The following is a 19629-nucleotide window of genomic DNA, read 5'->3' as shown; positions in this document are numbered from 1 at the left end:
GTCTTTTGTGACTGGCCTCTTTCACTTAGCTTAATGTTTTCAGGGTTCACCTTTGTTGTAGCATGTATCAATATTTTGCTTCTTTTTTAGTGTTGAATAATGTTCCATTGTAATATTCCACATCAGCTGATGTATATTTGGGTTGTTTCTACCTTTTGAATATTATGAATAATGCTGTTCTGAACATTCATATGTAAATTTTTGTGTGGCATACGTTTTCATTTCTTTTGGGTATATACCTGGAAGCAAAACTTATGGGTCATATAGTAATTCTATTTTTTTTTTTTTTTTTGAGACAGAGTCTCACTCTGTTGCCTGGGCTAGAATGCCGTGGCGTGAGCATAGCTCACAGCAACCTCAAACTCCTGGGCTCAAGTGATCCTCCTGCCTCAGCCTCCCGAGTAGCTGGGACTACAGGCATGTGCCATCACGATGTCTGCAAGGTTTTACATTCCCACCAGCAATGTATGAGGTTTTCAATTTCCCCACATCTTCACTCACGCTTATTACTATCTGTCTTTTTATTATCTCTTGAGCATGAAGTGAAATCTCATTGTGGTTTAGATTTGTATTTCCCTAATGACTAAAGATGTTGAGCATTATTTCATGTCCATTTGTATTTTCTTTGGAGAAATGTCCTTTCAAAGCTTTTGATTAGTTTTAAATTGGGCTGTCCTTTTTAATTAATATAATTTAATTATATATTAAATTGTAATGTATTCTTGGAGAATTGACCTCTTTTATTCAATGCTCTTTATCCCTGATAATTGTCCTTTTTCTAAAGTTTGCTTTCTCTGAAATTTATATAGCTACTTCAGTTTTCTTTTTATTAGTGTTAGCATATAACACTAATAAAATCTATTATAGTGTTATACCTACTGTATCTTTATCCCTTTCATGTATCTATGTCTTTATGTTCAGGGTTTCTTATAGACAACATGTAGTTGGGTCTTTTTAAAAAATCCATTCTGACAATCTCTCTTTTAATGGGTATATTAGACCATTCATATTTTAAGTGATTGATATAGCTGGGTTAATATCTATTATGTTTATAACTCTTCTACTCACTGTAGTTGTTCTTTTCTTTTCTTTTTTTTTTTTTTTTTGAGACAGAGTCTCTCTCTGTTGCCCAGGCTAGAGTGAGTGCCGTGGCGTCAGCCTAGCTCACAGCAACCTCAAACTCCTGAGCTCAAGGGATCCTCCTGTCTCAGCCTCCCGAGTAGCTGGGACTACAGGCATGCGCCACCATGTCCGGCTAATTTTTTCTGTATATATTTTTAGCTGTCCATATAATTTCTTTCTATTTTTAGTAGAGATGGGGTCTCGCTCTTGCTCAGGCTGGTCTCGAACTCCTGAGCTCAAACGATCCACCCACCTCGGCCTCCCAGAGTGCTAAGATTGATTACAGGTGTGAGCCACCGCGCCCGGCCTGTAGTTGTTCTATTTCTTCTTTTTCTGCTTTCTCTGATCTTAATTGAGCATTTTATATAATTCTATTTTCCTCCTTCCTTAGCATACCAATTATACTTATTAAAAAAAATTTTTTTAGTGGTTGCCCTAGAGTTTGCAATATACATTTACAACTAATTTAAATCTACATTACACTGCTTCATGGGTAGTGCAGATACCTTAGAGTATTCCCAATTCCTTTCTTTTGTCCTGTTACGACATTGCTGTCATTCATGTCACTTGTCCATATGCTATAATCACCCAATACATTGTTGTTATTTCTCTGAACAAACAGTTGTCTATAGAGCCGTAAGAATGAGAAAAATAAGTTTTTATCTTTATTTATTCCTTTTCTGGTGGTTTTCTTTTTTTCATGCATATCTGAGTTTCTGACCTATATAATTTTATTTCTCTATGAAGAACTTCTTTAACATTTTTTGTAAGGCAAGTTTACTGGCAACAAATTCCCTCAGTGTTGTGTTTTTTTTTTTTTTTTTTTGCTTGTCTGAGAAAGTCTTTATTTCTCCTTCACTTTTGAGGGATAATTTTACTGAATATGGGATTCTAGGTTGGTGGGGGTTTTTTCTTTCAACATTTCAAATATTTCACTCCACTCTTCTTCTTCACATGTTTTCTGAGAAGTTTGATATAAATTTTAGCCTTGCTTCTCTCTAAATAAGTTGTTCCCCAAACTCCCATCCTCCAGCTTCTTTCAGGATTTTCTCTTTGTCTTCAGTTTTCTGTATTTCAAATATAATATGCATAGGTGTAGTTTTTGGTATTTATCCTGAGCTTCTTAGATCTGTGGTTTGGTGTCTGTCATTAATTTTTTTAAAAATCCTCAGCCATTATTAGTTCAAATATTTTTCTCTGCCAATTTCTTCTCTTCCTGGTACTCCCATTATGCATGTATTATACCTTTTACATTTGTCCCCAAGTTCTTGAATATTCTGTTCCATTTTTTTTTTCATTCTTTTTTCTTTACATTTTAGTTTTGGAAGTTTATATTCACACATTTTCATGCGTATTGGTTCTTTCCTCAGCCATGTGCTCCAAAGGGATTCTTCATTTCTGTTATAGGGCTTTTGATTTCTAGCATTTCCTTTTTAATCTTTGAGTTTCCATCTGCTTACATTATTCATCTGTTCTAGCATGCTATCTACTTTTTCTGTTAGATCCCTTAACATATTAATCATAATTGTTTTAAATTCCCTATCTGATAATTCCAAAGTCTGTGTCATACCTGAGACTGCTTCTGAAACTTTCTTTGTCTCTTTGGGCTGTTTTCACTTGCCTTATAATTTTTTGTTGAAAGCCAGACATGATGTATCAAGCAATAGGACCTGAGGTAAATAGGCTTTGAATGTGTGGTTTTATGTCAGTCTGGCTAGGAGTTGGGCTGTGTTTAATGTTTGCTGTAGCTGTAACGTCAGAGGTTTCAGTGTCAGTTTTCTTTAATGTCCCCCTTTTCCCCCTACTGTCCCTTCAGTCCCTCTAAGAACTCCTTTGAAAATAATGTCTGTGTCTTGCAACCCTTTCAGTTTTAATCTGTTGTTACAGGAACCCTATTGATATTATGGTAAAGTGTGGGGAGAGGAGAAACATTCTATAATCATAAGATTAAATCTTTCAGGGGGCCTGAATCCCCAAGCTGTGACCTTCAGAAGTTCTTAGCCTTTCTATTCTCCCCTTAGGTGAGACAGGAAGGCTTAAGAGGGCAGGAGTTGACATATTGTCCTTCCCCAGGTTATATAAGTCTCTAATAAAGTCATTCCTCTTGGAGAGCACTCCTTTGTTATGTGGCATACTCAGTGCATTTCAAAATAGTTGCTTTTGCCCTTCCCCAAACATGAGGGGATTTTTCTTGTATATTCACCATGAGAACCTGGAAGTGTGTTCCTGGAGGTAAATTCCATGAAAGTGTGAGGGTGCCCCTAAGACTGGGTCCCCAGGAGATTTTTACTCTTAAGCTAGTCCACATTCAGCCTCCTGCAATTTGTCTAAATTAACAATTAAGTGTTCCTACCAATAACACTGGTAATTAAGTGTTACTCATTAATTGGTAACACTTGGTAATTGGTAGTGACCAATTAAGTGTTCCTTCTGCTCAAAGTAAACTGATCTCTGTTTGCCTGTCTCTCCAGATATTGGGATGGGGGTTTGCCTTGTGACCTCAAGTCTCTGACAGGTCCAGGAGGAGTCATCAATTTGTTTAGTCTTTTGTTGTTGTGAGGAAGGGGGTGATACTTTTCAGAAGTCTGATTATTTGGGTTTTTTTTTTTTATTGTTGAGTTGTAAGAGTTCTTATATTCTAGATACCAGTCCCTCATCACATGATTGGCAAATATTTTCTCCCATTTAGTTGGTTATCTTTTCACTTTCTTAATGGTATCATTTGCACTACAACAGTTTTAATTTTGATATAGTCCTTTTTTGTTTGTGCTTTTGGTGTTACCTATTCCAAAGTCATGAAGATTTATCCCTATGTTATCTTCTAAGAGTTGTATAGGGTTAGCTCTTATGTTTATGTCGGTGATCTTCTTTGAGTTAATTTTTGAGTATAGTATAAAGAAATGGTCCAACTTCATTCTTTTTTGCATCTAGGTATCTGGTTGTTCCACCATCATTCGTTAAAAAAACTATTCTTTCCCCCACTAAATGGTCTTAGTACCCTTGTTGAAAGTTAATTGACAATGTCAGGACTTATTTCTGGACTCTCAATTCTATTCCATTGATCTATACATCTACCCCGTCGTTTTGTAGTAACTTTTGAAATTGGGAAGTATGAGTCCTCCAACTTTGTTCTTCTTTTCCAAAGTTGCTTTGGCTATTTTGGGTCCCTTGCATTTCCATATGAATTTTAGGATCAGCTGGTCAATTTCTGGGGGGAAAAAAGCCAGCTAGGATATTGATAGGGATTGCACTGAAATCAATTTCAGGAGTATTGCCATCTTAACAATTTTAAGTCTTTCCATCCATGAGCAAGAGATATCTTTCCTTTTATTTAGGTCTTCTTTAATTTCTTTCAATGATTACTACTATACTAAGTTTCTTTGACCTGAATATTTTCTTTAACCTTAAAGTTCATTTTTCTTCTGATTTAAAAAAAAAAAAATCAAACATTTTTGTGGGCCCTTGGCACTTTGCCAACTCTCCCTAAGGAATATTGCCAGATTTGCATTTTAAGTAGAGAAAGGCAATCTGGCACAGAAAGTTTCAGAGGAGGGGCTGGGGTGAGGGAAGAGGGCTTAATAAATTTATGTAATCTCAAAATCTGAAACACAAATCACATCCAAAGTAACACACTTAGAAACAAATCATATGCAGGTATACAATCCCATACATGGTTACAAGCCACAGTGTCACAGAGTGAAAACACAACACCCAGGTACCCTTCCCTCCCTCCCTCCCTCCCTTCCTTTTTCTTTTCTTTCTTTCTTTCTTTTTTTCTTTCTTTTTTTTTTTTTTTCTGAGACAGAATCTCACTCTGCCGCCAGGGCTACAGTGCAGTTACGCGATCATAGCTCACTGCAACCACAAACTCCTGGACTCACGCAATACTCCTGCCTCAGCCTCTCTAGTAGCTGGGACTACAGGAGCAAGCCACCATGCCCCACTAATTTTTTCTATTTTTTTATAGAGATGGGGTCTTGCTATGTTGCTCAGGCTGGCCTCCAACTCCTGGCCTCAAAGGATCCTCCCGCCTCGACCTCCCAAAGTGCTAAGATTACAAGCATGAGTACTTGCGCCTCGCCCCACACGCTCTTTAAAGCCAATGTACACTTTATGCCTGTTGTGTTCCTGGAGCTACTCCAGGCGCTGGCACTACCTCAGGGGGTGAGAAGGGCAGCGGAAAAACAAAAGCTCCTGTCCTCACAGAGCTCGCACCTAGGGTACCATTCGCCAACGGTACCCTATAGCCCGCCACCTTCTCCCGCACGCAAGTTTGAGATTTAGGAGACCGCATGTCTTCTCTAGCGGACGCAAATTCCACTCACCTCCAACCACGCCGGTCGACGTGAAATCACGGTCTTCCACAGGGAGGATCAATCATCTGCGCGAATTGCCACCCGCCTGCTCACGCGCACTCCGAGCACGGGCTGCAGAACCGCAGGCACCGCGGCCATGATTATTCCGGTGGACTACATTTCCCAGAAGCCACCGGGCTTGGATCACCCTCGAGCTCTAGGTCCTTTTCTGGTGTCCGAGCGGCCACGGTCCCTACTTGGTGAGCAGATCTTGTCCGAAGAAAAAAAATCAGCTGAGGCTTCCACAGTCCCTGACCAGAATGGAACTGATGGTGGAAGTGAGACGAGCGGGAGGCGAGAAGGCCCTGGGCGCGAACCAGGGACTTGTAGTGCCTGGAGTCTCAGGCCTGTGGTTAACGTGAGCAGCGGAGATTCTGTGATTCTGTGTGCCTGTGAAAGGATGTGTGTGTGTGTGTGTGAGAGAGAGAGAGAGAGAGAGAGAAAGAAAGCATGTCTCCGTGACAGTGTGTGCATTTGTGCATCAATAATAGTCCTTGATTGTGCTTATTTGACTGAGTGAGTGGATGCGTAGCTCTGGGTGAGCCAAGGTTGCGTGGCAGTGTGAGTTGACACTGTGACCCAAGCTTTGGTACGGTTTGCATCATCAGAATGAGAAATAAGCCAGAGTGGGGTGTCTTAATCTGGCTTGGGTGCAGGAGTGCCTTTGCTCTGTATCCATGCTTGTGCAGCTTGTCTCCCTAAGTATAGGGAAGGGCTTGGATTTGTCTGCACTTCTCACATCCCCTGACATGTGTTCATGTGTTTGGGATGGTGGGGAGTGGGTAGGGATAGCAAGAAATGGGAATAAAGAAGGGGAAAAAGGGATATCTTAAATCATTTTTAGAATTCTGAGATACACCAGGTCTCAAGGCCTCTTTTTCCTCTCCCAGCTCTGGCTTGTCTGAACTCTGCTTTAGTAGAGGAAACCTGAGAAGGACTGGCATTTCTCAAACCATGGCCCAGGTAAGCTGATGTTTCTTTATCCTTCCCGAAATATTATGCTTTTTAATCATGTAATGTTTTCATTCTTTATCCTGAAAACCTCCTACCTAAGAAAGCTGTCTCTCTGAACTTATTTCATAGTTCCTCCCATTACAGTGAAGGATGATGTCCTCCTTGTTTGCTCCCTTTTTTTGAACTTTCACTTACTCATCAAATAATTCATCCATGTTCTACATGTTCAGTCTTCTCTCAGGAGCAGTGTTGGTGCAGTGAGAGACTGAAGTACCTTGAAATACTTGAGCTGATCTTGTCAGGCTCATGGTTTCGTGATACAGAAATGATGGTCCTGTTTGACCACAGGAAGGAAAACTTTCTCCACAGATTTCCAGGTAGATAAGGGAAAACTTGTTATGAGTGTTCTGAGTCTTAGACTGAGGTGAGATCTCAGCTTTGAAAAGCTTTTGGGTTTGGGCAGAGATGGGATTGGAGCCTACCTAGAGACAGATCAAGGATCTAGCTAAGGAATCGCTGAAAAATGAATGAGGTACCAAGGTCTACTTTGTAATGCAAGAGAAATTGCTGACCTTGAAGGAATCAATGTTGTTCTAGATTATTCTACTTTAGTGTGTTCTAACTCAGGAACAGATCAAGAAGAGATTATAGATTATAGAAAGGAAGATCAACTAGAACTAGATGATATAGAACTATGGGAAAGAGGTTGGGATTTGTGTCCAACATAAATAACATATTAATATAATACTTTATATATTAATGTTATTAATACTTTAATACCTTAAGAAAGATTAAATCTGATAAGAGGGACCAAATGGAAACATTAATTTGTCAGAATAAGGGAAGTGCTTATGACATAATCTGACATATAATAAACTTGTGTCAACTTAATTTTATACAAACTTAATTTTCTAAGAAGGACTTATCAGCTTTTTTGAGGAATAACTGATGTATAATTAATTGTATGTATTCTGTCTTTTTAGAGCAGCTTTATTGAGCTATAATTGGCAGATAATAAACTGCTGATATTTAAAGTGTAGAATTCGATAACATTTGACATATGTGTATACCTGGGAAACCATCATCGCAGTCAGGATAATGAAAAAAATCAATCATTCCAAAAGTTTTCTTATACCTTTTTATAATTACCTCTTTCCTGACCATCCCACCCTGCTGTTTGTGCCCAGACAACCACTATTGTCCTTTCTGTCACTATAGGTTAATTTGCATTTTCTAGAATTTTATGTAAATGGAATCATACATTGTATACTCTTTTTCTTGTCTGTCTTATTCAGGATATTTATTTTGAGATTCTTCCATGTTATTGCATATATTTGTAATATATTCCATGTTAGTGCTTGCTAGTATTCTACTCTAAGGATTTACCACAATTTGATTATCTTCATCTGTTGATGGACATTTGAGTTCTTCCTACTGTTTGGCTTTTACAAATAAAGCTGCTATGATCATTCATGGAGAAATCTTTGTATGCACAGATGCTTTCATTTCTCTTGGGTAAACACTGGGATTAGAATGCTTGTGCATGTCTATACTTAACTTTTTAAGAAACCAATAAACTGGTTTTTTAAATTTTTAATTTATTTTATTTTTGTTAAATTTATTTGAGACAGGGTCTCATTCTGTTGCCAGAGCTAGAGTGCAGTGGTATCATCATAGCTCACTGCAACCTCAAACTCCTGGGCTCAAGCAATCCTCCTGCCTCAGCCTCCAAAGTATTAATTTTTTATTTTTAATTATTATCGGTACATAATAGTTGTATATATTTAATAAACTATTTTTCAAAGTGATTATACCATTTTACATTCCCACCGGCCGTGTATGAGAGTTCCATTTTTTCCCCAAATCTTAGGCAGTACTTGAAATGTTCAGTCTTTTTAATTTTAGCCATTCTAATAGTCATGTAGTAGGAACTCATTGTGTTAATTGTATAACTATTTTATTAATACAAATTAGTTGTTTTTTTTTTTTTTTTTTTTTTTGTTGAGACAGAGTCTCACTTTGTTGCCCAGGCTAGAGTGAGTGCCGTGGCATCAGCTTAGCTCACAGCAACCTCAGACTCCTCGGCTTAAGCGATCCTACTGCCTCAGCCTCCCAAGTAGCTGGGACTACAGGCATGCGCCACTATGCCCGGCTAATTTTTTTATATAGATTTTTTAGTTGTCCATATAATGTCTTTCTATTTTTTAGTAGAGACGGGGTCTCGCTCAGGCTGGTCTCGAACTCCTGACCTTGAGCGATCCACCCGCCTCGGCCTCCCAGAGTGCTAGGATTACAGGCGTGAGCCACCGCGCCCGGCCAAATTAGTTGTTGTTAATACAACTAATTTGTATTAATTTTCATTTTGCGCTCCCCAATGAATGATAATGCTAAACATCTTTTCATGTGTTACTTAGCCATCTATATAGCTTCTTTGATAAAGTATCTGTTTAAATGTTTTGCCATTTTAAAAGATAGGTTGTTTTTCTAATATTAAATTTTAAGAGTTGTGTATGTAGTCTAGGCACAAATCTTTTATCATATATATGCTTCACAAAAATTTTCTCCTGATCTGCAGTATAATAAATAATCTGACTCCAGTTGTGCTGTTTCATTGCTGATAGCTTTTAAGTCTCACCCCATGGTCTTTCCCTTCTGCTCCATATCTAGGCAAGCTGATAAGAAAATTTAGGTGCTCCCTCCTTTAGTGCTGGTAGGCGGTTGATTCAAACCACTTAGGCCCCTGCTGTGGTGAGGACCTTCACCCTGCCTTACCCCCTCAACCCAATAAAAATCCCAAGCCATTCTCCTTTCTCTGCTCTCTTGGACTTCTTTCATACCTGTTTGAGAACCACCCTGCTCTCCCCAGAAAACCCCACTGTGTGAATAATGCATTTTTTCATACTCTCTCAGGGCATGTGGTGTCATTAGTCTTAACATCTGAACCAAATTTGGGGCGGGGTTTCTCATTTCTCTGTAGGGTTAACTGACTTCTGAAGACCAGAGTTTTAAATTTTGATGAGATCCAGATGATCAGCTTTTTCTTTTATGGATTGTGCTATTGATGTTGTATCTAAGAAATCTTTGTCTAACCCCAAGCTGACATAGGTTTTTATACTACATTTTCTCCTAGAAGATCTATGGGTTTTTTTTGTTGTTGTTAATCTGGTGAATTACATTGATTTGTAAAAGTTAGACCAGCGTTGGATTCATGTAATAAACTTCACTTGGTCGTGATGGATTGTCCTTAATATATGTTGGATTTGATGTGCTAAAATTTTGTTGAGAATCTTTGCATTTATTAACATATTCATGAGCAATATTGGTTTGTAGTTTTCTTTTCCTGTATTGTCTTTAGGTAGTTTTCCTATGAGGATAATACTCAGTCCACTGGGCTTTGCTTAGCTTCCCCATCCCTGTGCCACAGCCTGGAAACTGTCCCATTGCAGTAAGCCAGGGCAATCATAGGTTTCACCTCATTTTTATTGGTCTTTTGGGGATTACAGTTTTCCATTGCCCAATGTTTTCTGTCTTAAAAACCACTGTTTACTATATCTTGTCCAGGTTTTCAGTTATTTCATACAGGAGAGTAAATTCAATCCCTACTTATTCTATCTTGTCCAAAAGAGATTTTATATTACTTTGCAGGGGAGGGAATTTTATCAATTCTTTTTTTTTTCTTTTTTTTACATATTCCTTGAAGAAAAAAGATGTAAGAACTTGTATTCATTAATAACCTGTGGTTTAGATACATACAAGATAATGTGTTTGTGTGTACTATGTCATTTAATTACAAAAACCTGATTGCTTTATTCATTCTCATACATTTTGATTTGTTTCTATGTTGCTAAGGAAATTTTGTATGTTCCAACAGGATTCTTCAAGATTGTGAAGATACTCTACCTAAGATATACCAATTTATCTATTCTCATCTGACCATGTCATGATCTCATAGCTTCAGACTGTTCATTTTTATATATTGCCTTTTTATTGCAATTCAGTATTCCATCTTGAAAAAGTTTTCTTAATGTTTACAAATAATACATGGTTTTGTCATTTCAGGTGCCACTGACATTCAGTGATGTTGCCATAGACTTCTCTCAGGAAGAGTGGGAATGTCTAAACTCAGATCAAAGGGACTTGTACAGAGATGTGATGTTGGAGAATTATACTAACTTGGTCTCATTGGGTAAGGCCACGTGCACAAAATGATGTAGAATCTGCTCTCAGGATCATCAGCCTTCTTTACTGTGTATTTTATGTTCTATGCCAAGAAACCACCTAATTTTCTGTTCCACATTCTCAAAGGATTGGTTTGAGGTTTGTTAGATGGAAATGGACACCTCTGTTCAGCACCTGAATGTTCCCTATTCTTCATTTGCCTTCCTGCTTCCCTCTGTCCTGTCCTGTAATTGCTCCTTTTTCTAAATAACTAGAAGTTTGAATTCTGGGACTTTTTCTGCATAACCACTGTCAAAGAAAACAAATTGTATATTGTGTATATTCAGAATGTTCTGTAAGTACTCTATTTTAATTGCTGAATCACCTACATGGAGAACAAGTAATCAAGGGTCTTGGTTTTCCCTTTACTACAAAAGAATCTCTATAATTTTATAGTGGTAGAATGACTCAAGGTCATTATCTTTTTGAGTATTATTTTTGTAGTTGTAGCAATAGGAATGTTGGCTTGTAGTGATCTGATAGATTATACCCAGAAATGAAAGTCTCTGTTCAGTTTTGGGAAAATACTTGACCGTTCTCTCCTCTGGACCTCTAGTTATACCTATGTTAGATCTCTTGAGCATGTCTTAGAATTTTATCGTGTACTTATCTTCTTTCCCCCTCTTTTCTCCTTTGCTCTTTTCTGTGCTGGAGTTTGAGTATTTTCCATTGACATGTATTCCAGCTCACTTATCCCACATTCTGCTGTGATGAGTCTTCTCTTTAAGAGGGGTTGTGAATATCAGATATTGTCTTTTTAATTCTCTAGAAATTAAATTTGGTTCTCTTTTATAGCTTCCAATTATGTGTTGAAAATCTTTACTCTTTTGTTTACTTTCTTTTCATCTGTTTCCTTAAACATTTTAGTCATAGCTATTTTAGAATTCTCATATGCTTTCATTTTTTTGTATCGTCTGTGGGTTTGCTTCTATTATTTTGTTTTTTTCCCTCTTGTTATTTGTCATATGGTCATGCCTCTACAATTTACTGTTGATTGTGACTGTATCCTGGACATTGTATACAAAAGAACTGAAGAGGTTCTAGATGATGGTGTCTTCCATCAAAGAGTATTTACATTTTTCTCTATTAGTCATTAGAATGGCAAGCTTATGACTTTAATACAACCAGGTTAAGCTGAGTAGTCAGTGCTGGCTTTCTTGTGGTAAATACTCAGCTACCTCTTTGTTATCACTTTTCCTTTACCTCTAGCTATACTCAGAAATCAGTAAATTTCTCCATCAGAAAAGTGGTTGTAGATCCTCAGGACCAATTCTCCATTTCTTTAATTACTTACCTGTTACTACTTATCTCTTTGGATTTCAAGCTTCTTCCCCTGATGGATCTTTTGTTTCCAGAAGAAGTGCTGAAAATTAATGTTAATCCATTCATTTTTCCATCCATTTGATAAATTAGGAAAAGAAGAGCAGGATAGACTTAAAGAAAGTAGAAGAAAGGAAATAACAAAGGGAAGAACAGAAATTAATTAAATTAAAAAACAAACATGCAAAAGAGCAAGTCACAAAATTGGTGTAACTCTCAATGTGAATCAAGAAAAAAAACATGTAAGGAAAAAAAGGAGACCTCTTTATAGACCATGAAGCTTTGAAAATATGATGATATTTCAGAAAGCATTATGCCAAAAATTTTGACAAATCAAATGAAATAATTTATTAGGAAATTTTAATTGATTAAAATATACATTCAAGAAAAAAATTAGAAAACCTGAAAAGTCTCATAAGTACTAAAGAGACTGAATCAGTCATCATTATCTTCCCACAAATTGGTAGATTCAGGCCCAGATGGTTTGTCATAAAAGTCTAAGTGCAAGAATTTGAATGTGTAAGAATTTTGGGAATATTTTTTCTGTGAGCCCTTTTGCATGTTGAGTCTAACAAAGAATAAACTACAGAAAAGTAAGAGATAAGTAGAAAAATAACCATCTTCTTGAACAGATGGAGAATATTTATAATAGCTCATTTAATATTCTTGTCTACTATCCTTGTCTGTTAATCTGTATCATCCCTTGGTCTTTTCCTTTTCATTGATATTTCTGCTAGTAATGGGTCATATTTTCCTCCTTTTTTGCATTCCTGATAATTTTTTATTAGATACCAGACATTGTGAAGTTTACTTTGTTGGGATGCTGGATTTTTAATATTCTCTTACATATTTCGGGGCTTTGTTTTGGGATGTAGTTATGTAATTTGGAACCTCTTTAACCCTTTCATGCTTTGCTTTTAAGCTTTGTTAGGGTGGATCCAGAACAGCTTTTAGACTAGAGCTAATTTGGCTCCACCCCTGAGGCAATACCCTCTCGGGACTCTATTTGATGCCTCATGTGTTGCAGGGTCTTTCTACTCTGGCTGGTGGAAAAAGGAACTATACCCTTCTCTTCCGGACCTTCGAGTATTGTTCTGCCTACTCCTATATGGTGGTGTTTTCCTTGGCCTCATTCATTTTCTCACAAGCATGTACAGATCAATGCTCAGCTAAAGTCTCAAGGGGATCCCTCTAAAGATCTGTAGAGCTCTCTCTCCCTCTAGCCCCCTCCTCTCTGGGACTATGCCTTGCAAATTCCGTATGCCTTGCTCTCCCTGAACTCTTGTGTTCTATCTCCTGTGCTCAGAGGTACCACTGGACTCTGCTTTGGTTCACCTTCCCTGTGCTTTGTTTTGAAAATTCTCTGGGCAGTGCGTTGTAGCACTTGTTGGGCTTACCTCATTTGTTTCCCTATCCTGCACTCTCTGATGCCCAGTATCCGAAAGCTGTTGTTTCCTATATTATGTTTGCATCTAGTTATTTAAAGTAGAAGGGTAAATCTGATCCCTCTTAATTATTCATAACTAGAACCACACATTAGTGACTCTCTTTTATTTTTGAAAGCTTCTTTGCATTTTAGTACAAGAGGTTCCCAGACTCAACCCTGTATCTTCCCTCCATAGACTAGGAATTAGCTACTTCTCCAAGGCACCCTGGTTCAGATGAGTGGAAAATCGTATATAGGGACTGGAACCCGGCCAGCAAGGAAGCTAATTGTGACTGGCTTTTTGTGGGGAAAAATATTTAAAAATATTTTTCTATTTCTTCTGTGGAAATCAGTCTGTTTAGATCTTCCATCTCTTCTAGAGTCTATTTGTTGTTGTTATTGTTTTCCTTTTTATTTTGAAATAATTTTAGAGTTACAGAAGAGTTACAAATGTGGTACAAAGGGTTTCTGTAATAACATCTTACATAACCATGGTACATTTATGAAATCTAACGAGTTAACAGTGTTACAGTACTATTAACTCAACTACAGGTATTATTCAGTTTTCACCAGTTTTTCCACTAATGTCTTTTTTTCTGTTCCAGGATCCAGTCCAGGTTATCCAATTGCATTTAGCCATCAAGCGTTCTTAGTTTCCTCTAACCTGTGGCAGTTTCTCAGTTTTTCCTTGTCCTTCATGGCCTTGATATCTTTGAAGAGTACTGGTCAGGTATTTTGCAGAGTGCCCCACAATTTGGGTTTGTTGAATTTTTTTTTATGATTAAACTTAGATTATGGGTTTTGGGGAAGAATACCAGAGAAGTACCTTTCTCAGCATATCATATCAGAGGTCTATGATGTCAACTTGATTTATCACTGGAGTATTTACCTCGTAAACTTGTTTAAGGTGATGTCTGTCAGTTTTCTCCACTGTAAATTTATAATATTATTTTTCCCTTCACATATCTATTTGATAGAAGCAAGTCAGTAAATCTAGCTGGTGTCAGTTTTGATAAGTTGTATTTTCAGGGCCAGGTGTAGTGGCTCATGCCTATAATCCCAGCATTTTGGGAGGCTGAGGCAGTAGGATTGCTTGAAGCCAGGAGTTCAAGACCAGCCTGGGCAATGTAGTAAGACTCTGTCTCTACAAAAAGAAATGTAAAAGATAAATTAGCCACATGGTGGCATGCATCTATAGTCCTAGTTACTTGGGAGGCTGATGCTAGGAGGATCTCTTGAGCCCAGGAGTTCAAGGTTATAGTGAGCTATGATTGTGCTACTGCATTCTAGCCTGGGTGAAAGAGTTTGAGTCCCTGTCTCAAAAAAAAAAAAATTGTATTTTCAGAAATATTTGTCATTTTGTGTATTTCAACTATTGTGCCATATTTGTATGATTTTTTTAACATTCTTTGTTTCTTTATTAATAGCTATTTACCTCTTGTCGTTATATTTGGATTTTTTCCCCTATCATTTTTTGTTAAATAGGTAGGCTAGTGGTTTGTATGTGTTAATTCTGTCTTATTTAAACTTTGTTTTTATTGTATTAATTTTCATTTTCTGTGGTCCATCAATTTACTTTATCATTCTTTTCCTAATTTTTCCTAATTTTTAAATGGAATGCTTAATTTGTTTAATTCTTCTACTTTTAATTAAATATAAGCATTTTAGTATTTGGGTTTGCCTCTGTGCACTAGAGTTGAAGGCTACTGATTCTGGTGTGTGGTATCTTCATTATCACTGTTTTCAAGAATTTCTGCAGTCTCAGTTTGTATTTTCTCATTGACCTAACAGTAGTTGTTGAGTGCTTTTTATTTATAAATAGAAAGCATTTTGACTTTTTCAGATGGTTACTTCTCATTTATTACATTGGTTCAGTGAACACTATTAGTATTATTTCAACTGTTAAAACATATTCTTTATTCATAGAAGAATTCCATTTGCCTTCAACTCATACTTGACCCATGTAGCACATTAGATTTCTTTAGGCTGCTCCCCCATCCAAATGGTCAGTCTTCAGCCTACACTCAACATATCCTTTGTTGTAGAGTCCTAGGCATTCAATTTTTTAGGCTCTTTCTCCATATTATCTAGTGACTCTGTTTTCCCAATATCCCTAAGTTTATTTGCTTAGACTTTGATAAGCCTTTCAGTATAATATTCATTAATATAATTCCTGAAAAATTATTGATAACACATTTCTGCAAAATTCAAGAATGGTTAACCTTGTCTGTAAAGGAATAGAAATGAGAATTTTGGAAAGGCATTAAAGAAACAAAGCAGGTCGAATATCGGTAGGATGGATGAATAATATTAAAGAATACCAGAGAATACCGAAGAAGGTAATACTGCATCTGATTACCTTGATTGAGATAGAAACAGAAAAAGCAACCATGGCTATGCAAAGGAAGGATTGAACAATAGTAATAGAGGTATGTATATTTTTAAGGGGACAGGCAATTGAAGAATGATCAGATATCAAACTTTTACATTTACATTATTGATTGAGCTAGTTTGGAAGTGCATTTTTCACATCTGTAAGGTAAATGATTATGATAATAAGGTGTAAGAGATTGGAGTCAGGGAGAGATAGTTGATAACTGTTGCATAATTTTCAGGAAAAAAATGGTTATTTTACTCACCTCTCTTCCCTAATGGCCTGTATTTTCATCTATGTTACATTTTTTAACTCAATATTTTATTCTAAAATTATTTAATACTTCCCATGTGGGAGGGACTTGTTTTTCAGCGGTAGTTGAAAGAAGATTTGCATCTATACATGTGTTTTGAGTAACAAAAAAGTAGTAACACAAATGAGATTTAATAAATATGTAATTGAGAAAAGTAGTATAAAGGCAAAGAATTGGTTTTTGGAATGTAGAATAAAAGATAAGAGTTCACTTGGAGTCAGCAGAGACAGACAGCCTTTCTGAGAAAGTGATTTTTAACCTTCAGTGTCTGAAGATGATCATTTAAAGGAGCCACCTACAAGGATTCGTGAAAGGTGGAGCATCTGCATGAAGCACCAAGAGATGAGAAAGGTTGTAGTATGTTCTAGTGGCTGATAAGACGCAATGTGGTAGGGTATAGGGAACAAAGATATCAAGGGCTTGAAATCTGTATAAATAAGACACAGCATTTTATTTATGGATATGTGGTTGGATTTTATTCTAAGATAAAGACAAACCCTTGAAAAAATTATAGAGAGAGAGCTATCTGGTAAATAATGTTAGGAACACAGATGACCAAGACATACTTGTATACATTCTAGTTCACTCAGGTTGAGTGGGTATCTAAAAGGTAGTATATGTAAGAAGCTCCCTTGGTAATTTTGATTCACAACTAAATATAAGAACTACTGACTTTTTCTCTATGCCTCCTCATAAACTTTGCACCCTCATGTGAACTTTCATAATTTTCCAAGCTCAGCTTGCCTTTTAAAAATTGCATGACAATATGTTAGAATTTTCTAACCCTTTTACTTCTAATGGATATACTTTCCAGTTTATCACTATTTTTAATATAGAAGTCCCCTCCCTATCCCCAGTATAAGAAAATAGCATTTGTTTGTTCATTTTCTTTCAGACCTTGATTTCACAACTGAAAGAGACAAGTTATCTTCAGAAAAAAGCAGTTACGAAGTAAATTCATACCATCAGGAGATATTGAAAAGAAGTAAAACCTACAACTTTATGGGCTTTATTTTCAGAAATGACTCACAGTGCAGAATTGAGTTTGGGAGACAACAGGGACCTAATGCAGCATGTTTTAGTCAAATGATATTCAGAAAACACATATCCCTTCCTGTACATCAGAGAATTCACACTAGAGTGAAATCATATGAATGTAAGGAATGTAGGAAGGGCTTTCAAAAATATTCACACCTTACTGAACATCTGAGAGACCATACTGGTGTGAGACCATATGAATGTAAGGAATGTGGAAAGGCCTTTGTAATTCTACAGCATTTTATTAAACATCAAAAAATTCACACTGATTTGAAACCCTATAAATGCAATGGATGTGAGAAGGCCTTTAGGTTTTATTCACAGCTTATTCAACATCAGATAATTCATACTAGTATTAAACCTTATGAATGTAAGCAATGTGGGAAAGCCTTTAGACGTCATTCTCACCTTACTGAACATCAGAAAATTCATATTGGTTTGAAACGCTATGAGTGTAAGGAATGTGGGGAAACTTTTAGATTGTACCGACATATGTGTCTTCATCAGAAAACTCATCATGATGTGAAACCCTATAAATGTAAGGAATGTGGGAAGACCTTTGGTCATCGTTCAAGTCTTTATCAACATAAGAAAATTCATTCTGGTGAGAAACCATATAAATGTAAACAATGTGGAAAGGCCTTTGTTCGCAGCTATCTACTTATTGAACATCAAAGAAGTCATACTGGTGAGAAACCTCATGAATGTACAGAATGTGGAAAGGCTTTTAGTAGGAGCTCCAGCCTTCTTAAACATAAGAGAATTCACAGTAGTGAGAAACTCTATGATTGTAAGGATTGTGGGAAGGCCTTTTGTAGAGGCTCTCAGCTTACACAACATCAGAGAATTCATACTGGTGAGAAGCCATATGGATGTAAAGAATGTGGGAAGACTTTTAAGCTTCATGCATACCTTATTCAACATCAGATAATTCATACTGATTTGAAACCATATGAATGTAAGCAGTGTGGGAAAGCCTTCAGTCGTGTTGGAGACCTTAAAACACATCAGTCAATTCATGCTGGGGAGAAACCCTATGAATGTAAGGAATGTGGAAAAAGCTTTAGACTTAATTCTCAACTAATTTATCATCAGACAGTTCATACTGGTTTGAAACCCTATATGTGTAAAGAATGTAAGAAGGCCTTTCGTTCCATCTCAGGTCTTTCTCAACATAAGAGAATTCATACTGGTGAAAAACCCTATGAATGTAAAGAATGTGGTAAAGCCTTTAATCGTTGTGATCGACTTATTCAACATCAGAGAATTCATACTGGTGTGAGGCCACACAAATGCAAGGAGTGTGGGAAGGCCTTCAGTCATTGCTATCAACTTACTCAGCATCAAAGATTTCACAGTGGTAAGAAACTGTTATTGTAATTAGTGGGAAATCCTTTAGCCATTGCACATTCTTCACCATTATCACTAATCTACTACCTAATGATGTTGTGGTGAAGATTAAACTAATTAACATATAATATAAATCCTTGGAAAGGCATCTGGCATTTAGTATAGGCTTACTAAATACAGGTATATTTTTTATGATGATTAGTATTATTAAAAATAAATTCATATGGATGGAAGACCCTACAAGTGTAATATTTCAAAAAACTTACTATCATCATGTTATTTTTTTAAATTTATTTTCTAGAGACGAGGTCTTGCTGTGTAGGCCAGGCAGGAATGCTGTGGCCCAATCATAGGTCAATTCAGCCTCAAACTTCTGGCTTAAGTGATCCTCCCACCTGAGCTTCCCAAATATCTGGTACTACAGGTGCATGGCACCATCCCTGGCTAACTTTTTTTATTTTTTGTAGAAACAAGGTCTTGCTATGTTGCCCAGGCTGGTCTCAAACTTTTGGCCTCAAGTGATCCTCCTGCTTCAGCCTATCATCATTTTATATCATTCATTCTGGACAAAATGCTGCAGAATACATTAAGTGAGAAATTCCTAAATTTAGAATTATACCCCTGAAGATTAATGTTCTAAAGAAACACTATGTATTTGTTCGATGTTCAGAGTATAGCTATTGAAAAATTAGAGAGTGGTTTAAAGAAATCTTTTCATAATAAATTTTATGGCACAGATAACATGCAATACATGTTTGCTACAATTCAAAGAAATTGTAAATTAACAATTGGGTAGCCAAAAGACAGATGTTGACTTGGAAAAGTTTTTCCCAAGTTTATGAAAATGTTTAGATTTACATACTTAAAGAAAAGGTAACCATTTTTAGTGGTACAATGAAAGTTCGTTGGCCCTTCACCTAGTTTCAATATATCTGATGTCTCTCTTTTCATATGTATTTATATGTGTATAGACATACACATATATATACACAAATACATATACACATGCATGTCTCATGGTTGTATATGCATATATACAGACATATTATATGCTACTTACTACACATGAATACATATATTACTCATATCATTTTTGCTGTTTTTTTGTGTGAATGCTTTAGGTATCACTTCACCTCTAAAAATTCAACATACAACTCCT

The 19629-nt window shown here is 36.6% G+C and overlaps 1 protein-coding gene across 1 annotated transcript; it reads left to right on the top strand.

The window, feature by feature from the left end:
• Positions 1-10493: 10493 nt before the first annotated feature.
• ZNF404 (zinc finger protein 404) lies at positions 10494-18500 on the top strand. Its single transcript, XM_069458062.1, has 2 exons — positions 10494-10617; positions 16978-18500. The coding sequence occupies exons 1-2, from the start codon at positions 10584-10586 to the stop codon at positions 18498-18500; spliced, it is 1557 nt and encodes a 518-aa protein (XP_069314163.1). The 5' UTR covers positions 10494-10583.
• The last annotated feature ends 1129 nt before the right edge of the window (positions 18501-19629 follow it).

The sequence above is a fragment of the Eulemur rufifrons genome, chromosome 24, assembly GCF_041146395.1.
Source record: "Eulemur rufifrons isolate Redbay chromosome 24, OSU_ERuf_1, whole genome shotgun sequence".
NCBI classification, from domain to species: domain Eukaryota; kingdom Metazoa; phylum Chordata; class Mammalia; order Primates; family Lemuridae; genus Eulemur; species Eulemur rufifrons.
Note: the sequence above shows the minus strand (reverse complement) of the source record. Positions and strands in the feature narration are given on the sequence as shown.